The 17,436-nt window shown below is 45.3% G+C and overlaps 2 protein-coding genes and 1 pseudogene across 3 annotated transcripts in view; all 3 read left to right on the top strand.

Annotated features, from left to right (window-relative positions):
• The window catches only part of EMB2444 (RNA-binding (RRM/RBD/RNP motifs) family protein), an 85,315-nt gene that overhangs the window by 37,608 nt on the left and 30,271 nt on the right, over positions 1–17,436 (top strand). The window contains exons 5-6 of the mRNA XM_086791692.1: positions 14,983–15,045; positions 15,150–15,215. Coding sequence (XP_086647818.1) covers positions 14,983–15,045; positions 15,150–15,215 — 129 coding nt within the window. The remainder of the gene's footprint in view (positions 1–14,982; positions 15,046–15,149; positions 15,216–17,436) is intronic.
• Positions 4,188–6,368, top strand: LOC147606299 (uncharacterized; annotated as a pseudogene). The gene is made up of 2 exons (XR_015264989.1): positions 4,188–5,801; positions 5,913–6,368. The product of XR_015264989.1 is annotated as an uncharacterized LOC147606299 (transcript).
• On the top strand, positions 6,414–7,191 carry LOC147606298 (uncharacterized). Its single transcript, XM_086792140.1, has 2 exons — positions 6,414–6,525; positions 6,631–7,191. Exons 1-2 carry the CDS (start codon positions 6,481–6,483, stop codon positions 7,051–7,053), a joined length of 468 nt encoding a protein of 155 aa, XP_086648266.1. The 5' UTR covers positions 6,414–6,480; the 3' UTR covers positions 7,054–7,191.

The raw sequence follows: 17,436 nt of genomic DNA, 5'->3' as shown, positions 1-17,436 counted from the left end.
TCCACCCCTGAAAACTCGTTTCCCCGTTTCCATTCCTTGAACGTTTCCGTTCCCATTTCTTGTTTCTGGTGACTATGAATCTCATCGACTAGCACATAAGGCTATCTACCCCACCCAAGTCTATAAAAGAGCACCTACCAACCGAGAGAAACTTATTCATTCCATTTTCATCGCATCTACTTGATGCCTAGAGCTGGGCGCTCTACTTGAGCCCTCTCCTGGCATTCCTCTCAGCTAGGTGCCCTGTTTTCAGCCCCCTTCTGGTGCCCCAATAGCTGTACAATCTGATTTCAGCCCCCCTCTTGGCATAGCTACTGCTGTACGACCTGTTTTCAGCCCTCTCCTGGCAACGCTACTGCTGTACAACATGTTTTCAGCCCTTCTCAGGCAGCCCGAAGCTGTGTGGCAGCATTAGAACTGTACAACCAGCAATTCCAGCCATTTCGCTACACATTTGCTATGCCAGGGAGCTCTCTATTACTGCGAGACTGTTGCTGAACCTGATTTGTGTCCCTTTTTGGCATGAAACCACAAGAGAAAGGTATTATCGAAGCTTGGAGGTGAAGAAGAAGTCCTGTACTTTCTGCTGGTGTTTTCTGTGAAGAATTAAGCGGGGAGACTCTTGGGAAGTGCTGGGCACTTGCCTAAGGTGGTAATCAGCCATTGGATAGTTGAATCTTGGGAAGCTGGGCTTCCATCTCTTGAGGATTGCTGGGCAATCTTTGAGGGTGGTGCTGGGCACCTTGTTGCTTGTGGTAGTTGGGCTACTTGCAAGGTAGCTGATTGATTGATTTGTTTTCATTCAAAGTTTTTGGAAGAAACGGTGATGCATGGCTGTACTCGTATAAGAATACTCCCTTAAGGCAATAGAGTTTACCCTCAAGAGGAGGGGCTAGCCCATCTTCTGGTCTCTAATGCGGTGTCATCACTTTAGTGTTGTGAAGAGTTTTCATGTGGATGCCTTGCTATGTTATAACTTATATCAGAGATGTGTTTCTTGATTCATGGCTATGTATATGGTAAATTAACCATGCTTGATGAAGAACTCGGTCTTTAATTAGTGTAAGCGCACTTCCATCATGTGATAGATTAGGCCACTAATCCTAAGGATTTGCACTAGGTACATAACATACTTCCCCTCCTCAGAGGTTTCCACTCTTGGAAACAAAATCCGTCTAAGAAAGAAAACTGTTACAACCCCACGGATCTCCCAAATGCAGAACATGAGTGATTAGTACAACCCCCCTAAGAGGGGTGCAGGCTAGCTCACCTCCCAACCGTAGTTTCTATGCTGCGAACCACCCCCCAAGCCAAGGGCTAAGGGTTGACTCCTGTAGATCCATGCCAATCCTTTAGCATGCCGATCTATGCTTTGCCACATGCGTAGCCAGAGTCTTGGTTGAACTCTGGCCAATAGCGAGGTTATGCCAATAATAACCCATGTTTTACTTATATAGTGCCTACTATTGCTATAAATAACCATCCTGTTATAAATAGCTATTACACATGGATTTATTAACAATAACCTTAATCCCTCGTATTAGCTTGCTTTCTCCTAATCCCAGGACTCCCCTAACCTTGTCAGATTAGGCCACTAATCCGTAGAATTAGTTCTAGGAACGTAACAGAACGAGGGCTGAGGAGGGAGCTTGGAGGAAGAAGAGCTCGCCTGCGAGAGAGAAGGGGGGGTTGAGGCTGTGAGGCCAGGCTCGATGGGGACTCCCCAAGCCAAGGGCTAAGGTTTGACTCCTATAGATCCATGCCAATCCTTTAGCATGCCGATCTATGCTTTGCCACATGCGTAGCCAGAGTCTTGGTTGAACTCTGGCCAATAGCGAGGTTATGCCAATAATAACCCATGTTTTACTTATATAGTGCCTACTATTGCTATAAATAACCATCCTGTTATAAATAGCTATTACACATGGATTTATTAACAATAACCTTAATCCCTCATATTAGCTTGCTTTCTCCTAATCCCAGGACTCCCCTAACCTTGTCAGATTAGGCCACTAATCCGTAGAATTAGTTCTAGGAACGTAACAGAACGAGGGCTGAGGAGGGAGCTTGGAGGAAGAAGAGCTCGCCTGCGAGAGAGAAGGGGGGGTTGAGGCTGTGAGGCCGGGCTCGATGGGGACTCTGATGGGTTCGAGGGAACGTGGTAAAATGGAGGGGGATCATGGCAGGGTAACGGTCTTCAGAAAGAGGAGGGGGGGGCGTGGACGGGTTTCCCGTTGGGACTCTGGGGGGGGAGGTGTGTGCGCGCGCGTTGTGATAAGTGCTCATAACGGTCCTGTGACAAAACTGTATTCTCTCGCGGCCTAGAGACTAGCGTGCCAGACAGCGCCGCTGTGCTCTAGACGTTTGATGGTGGTTTGTTGAGAACCGGTGGTGTGCCACTCTTCTGCACCGTGATCCTTCAAGGTCGAGACTTGGTGGGGGCTGAGATCCGCGCCTTCCCCCTCTCTTGATGAGGAGTTGAGCTGGGAACCGGAAAGAGGGGGGGGGGTGTGGGAGGGAGGGCGGGATGGGGATTGTTAGTGGCGTTCTCTTGGACTGACGATCGGGACATGCTCTAGCAAGGAGCATTCCCTAGGGAGGGCAGAGTACTCAAACTCTCTGTAAAATAGGAGCCACACGAAAGTTCGGAAGTGATATGGCGTGTGGAACTGCCTCTGGAGAGGCTATGTAGATATGAAGAGAGGGAATCTTTGTCGTCCGAGCTAGAACTGAGGTGGCGGTGGGGGGAGATTCCATCACTCTCGCGATAACACCACTTATCACCCGGAGGAAAGGAAGGTATTCCTTCCTGAGGCCAGGAAAGCAAAGTGTGATGAGAAAGCTTGAGATGCCGGCCATAGGGTTGGATGCTGGTAGAAGCTGGACTACTACCGTGCAAAGAAGGCCCGGTTGTACGTAGTGCGACGGGGCTCAGCTGCATTACTCTATCCGATGCTGTTGGCGAATCAAACTCAACCTGGTAGTATGCAGGTCCCAAAGGATGAATATGAGTGATTTGCTGGGCTTGTTGGCTAGCTTGTAAAAGATCCTTGAACTGTCCGTGTGCCGGGCAGCGCTACCCACAATCTTGCAAACGAGGGTGGAGGTCTCCAAGGAGGCGGCTGTTGAAGTGAGGAGCTGGAGATCTGCTTCAGAAAAGGGAAGACAAGAGACAAGGGTCTCGGTCGGGGATGACGGAGGTTGCCATGGAGTCCTCCTGGAGATGAGATAACCAGATGTTAGTCATAACTCTATGGGAACGTCCATTGTTTTATTTCGAGATTTTTTATTTTGGATGCGTCTTTTATTTATAACATCTACTAAGATTAATGCGTTTAATCAGATGTGTACACTAGTATGATATCTACCAGGATTAATGTGTTTAATTAGCTGTGTGCAATGACTAATATTATTCTGGATGAAGGCGATGATTGAGTGGCGGATTACGTGTTAATCGCAGATGGAACATGTGTTGGATTACTTGGGGATATTTTGGAAGACATGTGAACACGTTTTATGGTTTCATATTTAGGCATTAATACTCTTGTAAGGCTAAGGCCTCATACCTTTGTACATATCAAATAGTATTTTTTACTTTTGGGAGGTCCAAGACTTCTTAAGTATATGTTATGCTCTAATTTTTGTGAGTGAGAAATTAGAATTCCTTCTCTAAGTGTCTTAAAGGTCCTAACAGTGATATTAGAGCTTTGGGGACCACTCAAGGAAAATGATTTTTGAAGAAAAATTCTAAAAGTAAGGTTTACGTAATTATTTGGTGCAAAGAAGGCCAAAGGTTTGATTTTTGGGAATTACTAAAGCTTCAACAAATCAAAGGAGCATTATCATGGGAAAAAGAAAGGCTTGCAAAAGCCTGTAGCAAGAGTACAAGTACTTTGGATAAAGAGGGGAACTCACAAAAACCCAAAGAGTAAAGAAAGCAAAGCTTTAGAAACCTCTGGGCAAAAGAGTTGAATGGTTTATGGGAATGTTGTGAACCATTCAAGGTTGATTCCGTACGTACGTACGGATCCGTACAGTACGGTACAGCCGTACGGTACGGTACAGTACCGTACTGTACGGATCCGTACGGATTTTTTTAAAAAAAATTAATAAATGGCGTGGCGTGGCGAAACGTGTGTGGCGACCATGCGCTTGCAGATAAGCGACCAGATTTTGGGCATTAAGCGACCAAATTTTGGGCATTTGTGAATACTTGCACAATCGTGTGTACCTGCAAAACTCTGCAGAGTAACTTCTTCGCTCTTCTTCGCTCTCTCTCACGCCCAGGCTTCATCATGCCGCGCAAGACTAACCCGAACTGGGCAATCCACACCAATGTCCTGAGGGTTGTTAACACCCCTTCTCAGCAAGGGTCAGGTACTCGGCTATGGGCATGCAAGTATTGCGGGGAGCAGTACACTAGCACCATAACTCGCGTCATCAAGCACATGACAGGTATCGGGTGCACCAATCAATGTGGTCCATGTGATAAAATACCACAAGCTGTGAGGGACCAATTGATTGCGGAGAATTGTCCTGCAATGGGTGGTGCATGCAGTGTTAGAGGTGGTGAAAGTACGCAAGATGCTCTCCATGATGCTTTTATTGGAGATGTTACAGGTTCAGGTACAGTAGATGAGGGTGAAAGTCTTTCGGCTTCAGCCCAATCCACCACAGGCAGGAAGAGGGCACGTATTGCTGATGATGAGGACCTCCTGCCACAAGATGCGAGAGGTACAGGGGAGGCATCAAAGCAATCCACTCTGCGTTCTTGTATCTCATCACAAGCTTGGGTAAAGGAGCGGCAAAGGGTGGCAGAAATGGAGATTTGTCGCACTCTTATTGAGTGTAATATATCCTTCAATGTGTTAAGGACAGACCAATGGAAAAGAATGGTGAAAGCAATTGCGCAGGTAGGGCCTACTGAGACATGGACAGGTCTTCAGTATACGAAGATGCGCACATCCATGTTGGATGAGCAGAAGGCCTTGATAGACAAGGCGCTCACACCTGTGAAAGCAGGTTGGCAGGAGTTTGGATGCACTATTATTTCAGATGGGTGGGCAGACATTCGCAAGAGGCACATAATCAATATCCTTGTGTCATCTTGCTTGGGCACCTATTTCTTGCGTGCCGTGGATGCAGGGAGAGCAGGCGACAGGATCACAGGGGAGTTCATTTATGGCCACATTCGACAGGCTATCCTTGAGGTTGGGGAGGACAATGTTGTGCAGGTGGTGACCGACAACGCCTCTAACTGCAAGGCAATGGGTCAAATGGTCGAGGCAGAGTTTCCACATATAGTGTGGACTCCATGTGCTGCCCATTGTCTTGATTTACTTATGGAAGACATTGGGAAGCTTGTTTGGGTGCAGCCCATTGTTGCAGATGCTGTAAAGATCACCACCTTCTTCCGCAAGAAGCATCAGGCTCTTGCCATCTTTCGGAGCCATAGCCCTTTGGATATGGTGAGACCATCCAAGACCAGGTTTGCCTACATGTTCTTGGTCTTGGATAGGCTCTACAAGATAAGAGATTCACTATCATCAACAATTGTGGATCCAAGGTGGCGACAGATGCATAATTCAGAGGATGAGCGTAGAAAATACTTGCAGAGGCGGATCCTGGATGATGATTTTTGGCAGCAAGTTCATAGCCTTTTAGTTGCACTTAAGCCCGTGTATGTCCTTCTCCGACTTACAGACATGGAGGGCTCAACTTTGGGGCTGGCCGCTGGTCTTTCATTTGTTTATGCAAATGAAAGACCATGTTGCTCAGTGCTCCATGATGACTGCTCAACGGTAAGCAATAGTTCTAATTTCTTCCTCTTTCTTTGATTTTTATGACTTCTCGATTCTCGATTCTCTTAGCACTATAACCTAAGACATGTATGTTCAATCTCTCATTTTCAGCCGAGGTGAGATCCTGGACATTGTAGACAAACGGTGGACATTCATGAGCCGTCCCATCCATGCGATGGCTGCCATGCTCCATCCTCTCTACAGGTCGCCAGATCTATGGAATAATACTGCTTTGAGCATGAAGCAGTCAGAGTATATGGGAAGGATGTTCTCAGAGGAGGAGCAACTTCAGATTGATAGAGAGTTCACCACTTACATGAGTGGTATTGGTGCTTCATTTGCGAGACCTGTGTCATTGAGGAAGGAAGCCATGAAATTCCCTTTGACATGGTGGCACTCTTATGGAAGGGTTGGTCTTCCAAACCTTTCACGAGTTGCTCTTCGTGTTCTATCTCAAGTAACTTGTAATTAATCTCTAAAGTATACTCTTTGGAAATGAAGATTGATGTTTTAGCATTGAAAGATTTACAAATTTGCTCGCATTGCACTCATTTTTGCACAGGATTGCTCAGCTGGAGCATGTGAGCGGAACTGGAGCTCATACTCCCTTATACACACTAAGATTCGGAGTCGCCTTAGTACTTCTCAATTAGAGAAGTTGGTGTCTTGCAGAGCTAACATGAGGCTCGTGCGAAGCTACCATGCTTTGGGGTCACCGAAGCAGGTATACATTGAAATTTGGACTCAATAAGAACTTAGAAGTAGAAATTTTTTTGTAGTTCAATGGATGTCCATTGTCCAATATGCAATTTGTGGCATGTTTAAACAGGTTGATCCAACACTACTCAAAATGATAGATGAACCCAGCCCGGAGCTTGTGGATCGGCAGATTAGAGATGAGCAAGAGGAGATTTTGAGAGCTTTACATAGAGAGCTTGAGAGCGTGGATCGTTGTGTGACCCGCTCACGTGCACGATCTCTCAGCATTCCTCTACGCCCGGCAGCTCCAGATCCAGGCTCTGCGAGACGAGAGAGCATTCGCAGGGGAAAGCTTCCAGTTCGTCGCACCCAGCAGAGGCGTGCAAATGAGGCTGTCGAACTCATTCACACTCAGATTCCTGAGGCACATGATGAGGATGCACTGGAGCTTGTTGCTGCTGAGCCAGAGTTCGATGAAGAGGGCAATGGTATCAATGATGGAGGCATGCTCTCTTCAGAAGACTCATCATCTTCATCTGATGATGAGATTTGAGACTCTTGCGTCTAGACTCTAGAGTCTAGACAACTGTGTAGTGTTTCATTGTTTTGCTTTTTGCACTTGTGGACCAGGACATGTGCTGGCAGCTGTAGACATGATATTTGTACTCTCTTTTATTATCTATGACTTTCATGGTTCTTGCTTATATCACTATGACTGTTAACATGAGGTATTGTGTAATGGGCTTGGTAACTGATAATTGATTTAAACTTTAAGTAATGAGGTTCAGTCTCTTTATTTTAAGTATTTTGGTTGCTATGTCTACAAAATATTCAGGTTTCTAGGACTGTTTACAAATGGTACGTACTGTTTACGTACCTTAAAATTTGTTCCGTACAGAAGTACGTTCCGTACGTACTGATAGCGTACCGTACACTACGTACCTTACCACCTTGGAACCATTGGATGGATATCTAGATCAAGGGCTACAAATCCTTATCACCTTTCTCCCAAAAACTACTTTTCACTTTTCAAATACCATCTACAAAAGAGAAAAGCCACCTTTTGATTCTCCCATTCTCTCCAAAATCTAGCCTTATGGATAGAATGAGCATGGCTTGAAGATCAATATCCTAATTTCAGATTTTCAGAAGCTCCCTAAATCAAAAAATCCATAATGGGCTTCCTGGATTCATGAGAATTTTTGTTTTTCAAAAAAAAAACTAGAGAATTTTTCCTTTGCGTTCCGGCGGGTGAACTTCTTTACCTTTTTCTCTCTCTTCCTAATTTTGTGCTCTTGCCATTTTTCTCTCCTTCTCTCTCTTCACTGATTGCTTTCTTTTCATAAGCTTTGTCAAGCTTAACAAAGCTTAAAAAAACAAGTATATTTATATACATTTAAAAGGGAAAAAAAATCTTGCTTGCTGGTTGCCGCCAATGGCTTTTTTCTTCTCTTTTCTCTTTTCACCTTGCGTTGCTAGCCACCATCGCCATCGCCATCTCCACCGCCTCTCTCTCTTTCCTTTTTCTCACTTCGTTGAATTGTGCTGATTTTTGCATCTCTCTTCTTTCTTTGTTGATGCGTTGCTAGCTGCCATTACAAGGCTTTGCTTATTATAAAATTTAAAAAGCTTTGTTATTTAAAATACTTAAAGGCTTTAAACCTTAAAGCTTAAAAGCTTAAAGCTTTAGTATCCAAAAGTTTTTATTTAAAGCAGAGCTTAAAGCTTTGCAAGCGTTAAGAGCTTATAACTGTTACAAGTTTTACAAAAATTTGGATTTTTTATTTTCTCTCTCTTACACCTCCCAGCTAGTTGTCACCATTTCCCTTTTGTCGACTGGTTTGCTTTTGTCACCTTAGACTTTGCTTTAATACTTTCAATAGCAATTGAAAACCGGCCTTCAGAGAAGCAAAAGGGCGGTGGAACAAACATTTGCACATAAAACACTTCAACACCATTGAGGACCTAGAAAAGGAAAACAAACAGGGGGAGCTAGAGTGCTCCTGCAAAAAGTACACGGACACCGATTGGCCCCAAATCGCAGTGGCGCCCCTTGCGGTATTTCTTTAATTGAATATAAGAGCTTTGATTACAATATAAGGCTGGTAATTCAGCCGTCCCAGTAGAACTCCTGAAGCCTGCAAAGAACCTGCATCTGGCTTCTTGTCCACACGGCATCCACAAATAAATCCAGCCATTGTTCACATCGAAAGACTCTCTCACATTGAGTCTGCTTACAGAAGCTTTCTCCCATGATCAAAGCTGCCACAACCATCCATAGCCTCTCACACTATGAACAGCATCACACCCTGACACATCCAGTGCTCCTGCATCACAACACAGACTCCCAAACTGTCTCTCAAAAGAGAACTCGCATCACAGCAGAGCATACCATACAGTTGACACACCTGTACAAACCCTCTCTACCTTCCAAGGGTACTATCCATCTCTGTCATGGATTCCCTGTCCCCTGTCCTATCAGTAGCAAGGCTGTACCAAACATGTGTCCACTCCTGTACCTTCTGCCTGCATGTGACCTATCTCCTGGAGAAACCCAAAAACATGTTTCCTCGAGAAAAACCTACGACCTGTTTCCACATGAAAACCCTTAGGCCTGTTTCCCTTTGAAGCTTATGTCCTGTTTCCATACATCAAGTTGCCTGTTCCCTCATGAAACATCTGGCAACATAGAGAGGCCCATAGCTGTAGTTCCCACTGTTCTTTTCTAGCAGGAAGAAAACAATCTGCTCCATGAGCACGCAGCCATGCGAGCTTGCTTCACTCCCATGCCAAGAAACATAACCACATGACCTGTACTTGTAGCCAGAAACCCAAGTACATTGCTGAATTTGCAGCCAAGCAAAAACAGCCCATAAGCTGTCCCAAAACAGTCCTGAATCCAAGGCAAAGAGAAACTGAAAATTCCATCAGATGAACGCCATCGACATGATGTCTATGTTCATGGAAATCCAGCCCCTGTCCACCTTTGTGTCCAAAGAAACCAGCCCTTGTCTACTCTTCAGCAGAGGGAGAGAGAGAGAGAGAGAGAAAGGAGGCCTGTGTCTCTATTCTGTAGCACAGCACAGCAGCCAGCCCTTTCTTCTCCAAAAACCATGCAAAAATAGACACCCAGATGCGCCTATATTGCCTGTAGCGCAGCCCGCCAGCAGTACCCTCCTGCTGTCCATACAGGCCTGCATCTATCACCTGGACCAGCCGCCAACCAATCTGCAGCAGCCGTACAGATCTGCCACGTGGACTGTACCTGCACATGCGCCGCCTTCAATCTGCAGCAACCTGACCTGCGTCGCCTGTACCTGCATCGCCTGAATCTGCACCTGCAGCAGTCTGATCTGCCACGTGGACAGTACCTGCACAGCAGCCGTACAGTCTTGCAGCAGTCGTACAGTCCTGTACAGGCCCTTCTGTGCGCAGCCAGCATGCAGACTACCTCTCCCCAGAAGAGCACACGCTTCCTCTTCAGATAGGCGCCTGAATATCCAGATGAGCAGCCCTCCTCCTGGAAAAGCACACCCACACAAAAGATAGGCGCCTCCCTGCTTTTTCTGCCCAACAGCCCCTCTTTTACCAAAAAGCTCACACGTGGCCCCAAAAATAGCATAAGGGCCACGTTTCTTTAATGAAAGGCTTAATAAATGATTTTAAAGGTTTTTAAACCTTCAAAGCTAAAATCTCTTTGCCCCCTTTCACACATGGGGTTGTCCACACATGGGCTTCCATCTTCACTCTCACCTGATGCCATTCACACTGTCCACCATGTCCCCGTACACATCTGCATCTTGTCCAGAGAAAAACACAGGGTCGTGACATACCCCCCTCTTGAAAAATGGCAAGCGTCCTCGATTGCACTCAATGGCACAGTAAAGCATCTTATGAGCAAAGACTCCCCATATGACAAAAGCAATGGCCTTCCAATGCATCTGGATGATAAAACAATCATCCTGCACAATAAGCCACACTGTCCTCTTGCTTGTTCCTTCAGAACCTACAGCAAAAGTCTAAAACCAAATGGAAACACGTTAACTGTGTTAGCCAAAAACAAAACCATGCATCATTCTACATATGGCACACATATGCATGACACACATATGCATTCGCAAACAATATGCTCCTCAAAATGCTCTACCTACTCCAAAGTAACAGTCTAAGGGCTGCTCGCAAGCCTTACGCCCATGGGCATTCCGCAGGACCCACGACTGAAGGTAAAACATGAGCATATGAAAGCACTCAATGCATCCAAACACTACATCCACTAAGTACTTTCCCACATATGTCTCATGGTCATCCCGCAGGAGTCACACCCATGAACATAATAAAGCACTTGATGTATCATACCAACATACATGCAGCACATGACACAATGCAGAGTATTTCCCAATGTATTCTCAATGGTACCAGGATCCAATGGCACCTGAATACAAAAATACTTCTACCTCAAAAAGTGAATGCATACATGCACAAATAGAGTTCGATCCATATTTCCATGAACCAAACCAACTCTAGGACTGCTCGCAAGACTTATGCCCTCCATAGAGTTATCCATAGTTGCAGTTATAGTTCTAGGTGCGCGCGACTGCCAACTTTACCATCCCATGTGACTAGTACACAATATCATAGGAGTCCCATAAGCAGATGTACTGTCAGCCTTAGTACCTTTGGGTGAATACAAAGATGTCACCAAGCGACTCCTAGATAACAAATGAGCTTGTCTGTAACAACAAGGGAGCGGAGGTGCTACCCCCCTCTTGAGCATCAGGCAATGCTCCAGACCTATGCTCTGCTGAACCTGAATGAGCCGTAACAAGAGTCGACTCCAACTCATAGGCATCAAGATAAAGCTGCAACTCCTGAGGTGAATCTGCTAAGTCACCCTCCTCCATCCACTTCGCATCCATCAGTGAACCTCCTCCACTTGGTATCCATCAGTGAACAGCTCTTGAACTTCACAGGATAGCGACGGAAACTTTACCCTGTACCTAATGTGCCAGAATATGCTCAGGAATAAGAACCTCGTCAAGTTCCTCCACTTCCATCTGAGCCTCATCTGATACATCCTCAGGCACCCAAAACCTGCTTGCACTCCACCCAAGTGATAAGCACAAGTCCTCGATGAAGCATAGTAGATCACCACTGCCATAGAAAGAAACTGTCTTCCGAACCCATGAAGCCTCTATGAAGATACCACCGGTGTCAAACTGTCGAAAGCCATAGCCTTCAACGCATCTCCTACACCATAACACTTCAACTGCTTCTTGTTCCTGGCCGACTACTTCTTGTCCTTGGTGTCTTTTCTCTTGAGCTTCATCTTTAGCTCTTGCTCTTCACCTCATATAGGCAAAGACACACAACCCTGTACTGTGTCCTGCACTTCCTTTTCACTTTCCTCATGTTGAAGCTTTTGATGTGACTCTCATGAGACAACCACGAGCTCGCCCCCTTAGGAAAGTTGGCGATTGTCCCGACCAAAGCAACCACGGACTCGCCTCCTTGAGAAAGTCGACGATGTGTCCCGGCAACGGAACCTTGAAAACCGGCCTTCAGAGAAGCAAAAGGGCGGTGGAACAAACATTTGCACATAAAACTTTTCAACACCATTGAGGACCTAGAAAAGGAAAACAAACAGGGGGAGCTAGAGTGCTCCTGCAAAAAGTACACGGACACCGATTGGCCCCAAATCGCAGTGGCGCCCCTTGCGGTATTTCTTTAATTGAATATAAGAGCTTTGATTACAATATAAGGCTGGTAATTCAGCCGTCCCAGTAGAACTCCTGAAGCCTGCAAAGAACCTGCATCTGGCTTCTTGTCCACACGGCATCCACAAATAAATCCAGCCATTGTTCACATCGAAAGACTCTCTCACATTGAGTCTGCTTACAGAAGCTTTCTCCCATGATCAAAGCTGCCACAACCATCCATAGCCTCTCACACTATGAACAGCATCACACCCTGACACATCCAGTGCTCCTGCATCACAACACAGACTCCCAAACTGTCTCTCAAAAGAGAACTCGCATCACAGCACAGCATACCATATAGTTGACACACCTGTACAAACCCTCTCTACCTTCCAAGGGTACTATCCATCTCTGTCATGGATTCCCTGTCCCCTGTCCTATCAGTAGCAAGGCTGTACCAAACATGTGTCCACTCCTGTACCTTCTGCCTGCATGTGACCTATCTCCTGGAGAAACCCAAAAACATGTTTCCTCGAGAAAAACCTACGACCTGTTTCCACATGAAAACCCTTAGGCCTGTTTCCCTTTGAAGCTTATGTCCTGTTTCCATACATCAAGTTGCCTGTTCCCTCATGAAACATCTGGCAACATAGAGAGGCCCATAGCTGTAGTTCCCACTGTTCTTTTCTAGCAGGAAGAAAACAATCTGCTCCATTAGCACGCAGCCATGCGAGCTTGCTTCACTCCCATGCCAAGAAACATAACCACATGACCTGTACTTGTAGCCAGAAACCCAAGTACATTGCTGAATTTGCAGCCAAGCAAAAACAGCCCATAAACTGTCCCAAAACAGTCCTGAATCCAAGGCAAAGAGAAACTGAAAATTCCATCAGATGAACGCCATCGACATGATGTCTATGTTCATGGAAATCCAGCCCCTATCCACCTTTGTGTCCAAAGAAACCAGCCCTTGTCTACTCTTCAGCAGAGGGAGAGAGAGAGAGAGAGAGAAAGGAGGCCTGTGTCTCTATTCTGTAGCAGAGCACAGTAGCCAGCCCTTTCTTCTCCAAAAAGCATGCAAAAATAGACACCCAGATGCGCCTATATTGCCTGTAGCGCAGCCCGCCAGCAGTACCCTCCTGCTGTCCATACAGGCCTGCATCTATCACCTGGACCAGCCGCCAACCAATCTGCAGCAGCCGTACAGATCTGCCACGTGGACTGTACCTGCACATGCGCCGCCTTCAATCTGCAGCAACCTGACCTGCGTCGCCTGTACCTGCATCGCCTGAATCTGCACCTGCAGCAGTCTGATCTGCCACGTGGACAGTACCTGCACAGCAGCCGTACAGTCTTGCAGCAGTCGTACAGTCCTGCACAGGCCCTTCTGTGCGCAGCCAGCATGCAGACTACCTCTCCCCAGAAAAGCACACGCTTCCTCTTCAGATAGGCGCCTGAATATCCAGATGAGCAGTCCTCCTCCTGGAAAAGCACACCCACACAAAAGATAGGCGCCTCCCTGCTTTTTCTGCCCAACAGCCCCTCTTTTACCAAAAAGCTCACACGTGGCCCCAAAAATAGCATAAGGGCCACGTTTCTTTAATGAAAGGCTTAATAAATGATTTTAAAGGTTTTTAAACCTTCAAAGCTAAAATCTCTTTGCCCCCTTTCACACATGGGGTTGTCCACACATGGGCTTCCATCTTCACTCTCACCTGATGCCATTCACACTGTCCACCATGTCCCCGTACACATCTGCATCTTGTCCAGAGAAGAACACAGGGTCGTGACAGCAATAGTCTTAACCATCAGGCCTAGCTAGTTCTTAAGCTATTAGTTAAAGCTTAAAAGCTTTTGCAATTCATAATAGCTTCAAAAAAATTCTATCCTAAAAGCTTTAATCCTTAAACTTCAAAGCTTAAAATTTTACCGCTTCAAAAGCTCTTAAGCTTAAAAATGCAAAAGTTTCTTTACATATAAATATAGGTGACTGGTACAAGGGTCATACTCATCCAGGGGAGATTCAACCCAATCTTGTGCCGATGGTGATCTCTTTCTTATTCTTTAGCTCTCTTGTTTATTTAATTTTGCTTATTAAGGTTTATGCTTTTAGTTTATGCAAGTATATGTTTTGTTCTAATATTTGTGATTGAGAAATTGGAATTCCTTCTCCAAGTGTCTTAAAGGTCCTGACACCAAAAGACACCAACACTCATCGAAGAAAAAATCCCCGAAATCTGAAAACAGTTCACGAAGGGGTTGAAGTGGACAAGGCTTGGGGGGGGGGATTAGGATGGTGGGAGCTGGTTGGCGGAATGCGGGACTGGCAGACCCCAAAGGGGAAGCAAAGAGGCAGAAGAGGTGAGGAGGAGGAAGCAGAGGGGGCGGGGGGCGGTGCGAAGAGAGAAGAGCACGAAGGCTTGGGGGGGTGTGCGGGGCGAGGAAGGCGAAGAGGCAAAAAAGGGGGGGGGGGAGTGGGTGCAGGCTCGAGGGTTGGAGGGAGGCGCACATCAGCGAATGTAGGCGACGAAGGTCTCGTAGGGCGCAAGAGGGGAGGAGAGGACAACTGTTGGTGGAATTACAGGAGGCGGGGCAGCGTGAAGGAAGCGAGGGGAATCCTATAAATACATGTGATTTATCATCTCCATTGTCTTTTTTGGTCTTCATCAGTTTGTGCTATCATTTGTCTATGTTTCCAAGATTATTTTTGTGCTATCATTTGTCTGTGTTTCCAAGGTTATTTTTGGGTGAAATTTATGTTCTTATGACTGCAAATCCATGTTTAGGCATCTCAAGACAAGAAGAGTTTGGATGTTGGGGCCAATTTATTTGTTGGGAATCTTGATGCGGTAAGAAGCGATCACGTTTGACCTGTTTCTTTTTTCAGTTTCCTGGTTGTTGACACATTTATTGCAGAATATACCTATAATGCTTTTTGTCTTTTGGTGAACAGGATGTCGATGAGAAGCTTCTGTATGACACTTTCAGTGCATTTGGTGTCATTGTCACAAATCCTAAGGTATGTTCAATGCCAGTAGTGCAATATACTTTTCAAATAACTGTTCTCTGAGCTAATGATTTATATAAAAGGATCCTCATGAGCTTTACTTCTTTTAAATGGTGGCACTGCTACTTTTCAAGCCCAACAACTGTTATGGCTTCAAAACACATGTTGCTGTTGCTGAATCCACTGCAAGGAGATTGTAAATGCTAGGGTTTACTAAATGAGGGTTTACTAAATGCTGTGTCTAAAGACTAAGGTCTAGCCTAGGCTGCTCAATTATGAGGATGGAGATGTGAAGAGTTCTCACAAGCAGGCACATATGAGTTGTATACACCTATATTTGAGTAAAAAAGTGCAAAATTACCTTATACTAAGGTGTTAGCCTTTAGAAGTACAAGCCACCCTCGGTTGTACTTACCTTCCTTTATCCGTGTAATTTTCCATACCTTACGATTGTGGCAATTGATACTATAATTTTGTGGGTTTATTTGGATTTTCTATCGAATGACGTTTCCTCTTGCTTGTCTCTTAGTTGATCAATGGCTAGGAAATAGTCTAGTTTGTGACTACAGGCTACTCCTTTTCATAAAAAAGTTTTTTCCTTTTTGAACTTTGGGTCTTAACACCTTTTAGGATGCGATTCATTTCCCCAAGGAATGTCAAATGATATGGTTTTGTCTTTTCTCCAAAGTGCTCATGTTCGTCAACTTCCTCTTTTGATGTGATTATTTTTCCTAAGAAAACCTCTCCTGTACCGTACTTGCAAAATACTACTAATTTCTTGTTGCAAAGTTGTCTTTATACGCAAGTGCTCAGCATTCATTCCATGGCAGTCCCAAAGCTCTCGGCCATAGCAGAGCTAACCATGATGGTTAGTAGCTGCCCGATTTGTTTTCATCTGTTTCTATGTGGAGAATTGTTGTCTGCTCAACCGCCATGTCATTGGATCCACCAGTCAGTTATTGCTCCTAGCCATTAATCCTTGCATTACAGTTGGACTGGCCTGCCGTAGTGAAGAGGGAAAATTATCATGGCTTTTGAAGTAAAGCTTCCCGTAGTCTTGATACTTGTGTGAAGCTGCTGAATCTCGACTTCTTTTTATATATTTCATTGCCAAGGAGTAATAATCAAGTGCAAGCTTTGGGGGAGCTTCACATACTCCGGATTTATCCACATACAAACATCCATGATGCAAATACTCATGGGCTCAATCGGTGCAATGATATTAGCCCGATTGTTGCAAGTTCTGTTTGGACAGCGAATACACCATATTTATGGTTCAATTCATCAGTCCGGATAGCAGGTACAAAAGATAGTACAATAGGTACATGGGCTGGTACAGCAGATATAGATGTCGGTACAACAGGTACAGAGGCTGGTATGGCATGTATAGAGGCCTCGCGTGATAGAATGGCTGCAACACAGCCTAGGTAGCTGGGATCAAGAATGATGATCAAGAGAGGGGGTGGAGACGGCTACTTTCTGGTTTTCAGCCTGTATGAGTGTGTAGAGATCCCATCCATGGAGAAGGAGCTCCCAAAAGAAAGAGAAATGCAGGGTGTTACACACAGTGTGTGTCCACACCTCATAATGCCACTTGTCAAGTTAATCAATAGACACTTGTCTTTAAATGTGTCCACACCTCATAATGCCACTTTTTAAGCTAATGCATACACATTTGCCCCAATTGTGTGCAAAATATTCAAAATGTCCCCTCGTGAGTAACCTGGTTTACATCACAAAAAAAGATTGACGCCTAGTGTGAATCCTTTTAAATACAGGGTGCCCACTTAATAACTTGTCCACCCACAATATAAGTGAGTGTGAACCACCATAAAAGAGCTTGTTGCCACGTAAGCTCTTTCCCTTTTGTTGGGCTTTTACAACCCTAATGTTCAGCAGAAATACACAGAAAATAGCAAGAACATAGAGTAGGGAGCAATAGAGAGCTTGGAAGTGTGGATATACTAGAATGAAGTGATAAGATGTGTACAACCACAAGTACCCTAAGTACAAACCCAAAATGTAGAAGTATAGGTGTCCGGACACGCCAAATGTCGAGGGGAAAAAACCTCTATAATGTGTAGAGGGAAAAAGTGCCCGTGGTAAGCCCCTACTACCACGGTCACTACCACATATGTAGAATCCTCCAAATCTCCCCTGAAGTGATAGTGTGAACATGTACAGGGTAGCAGATCACTCTCCAAATGGGAGTAAGCCTAAAGCTTGTGCAGAA

This window comes from Cibotium barometz, chromosome 57 (genome assembly GCF_041138505.1).
Source record: "Cibotium barometz isolate CiBa-2024 chromosome 57, ASM4113850v1, whole genome shotgun sequence".
NCBI lineage: Eukaryota > Viridiplantae > Streptophyta > Polypodiopsida > Cyatheales > Cibotiaceae > Cibotium > Cibotium barometz.
The sequence above is the reverse complement of the archived record's forward strand: the minus strand, read 5'-3'. Positions and strand labels throughout refer to the sequence as shown.

Excerpts from the sequence above, each read along its gene's own strand:
- LOC147606298 (XM_086792140.1), top strand. The coding sequence starts at position 6,481 with ATGAGGCTCGTGCGAAGCTACCATGCTTTGGGGTCACCGAAGCAG. Across the intron at positions 6,526-6,630 it reads CTTTGGGGTCACCGAAGCAG|GTTGATCCAACACTACTCAA; the intron begins GTATACATTGAA and ends ATGTTTAAACAG.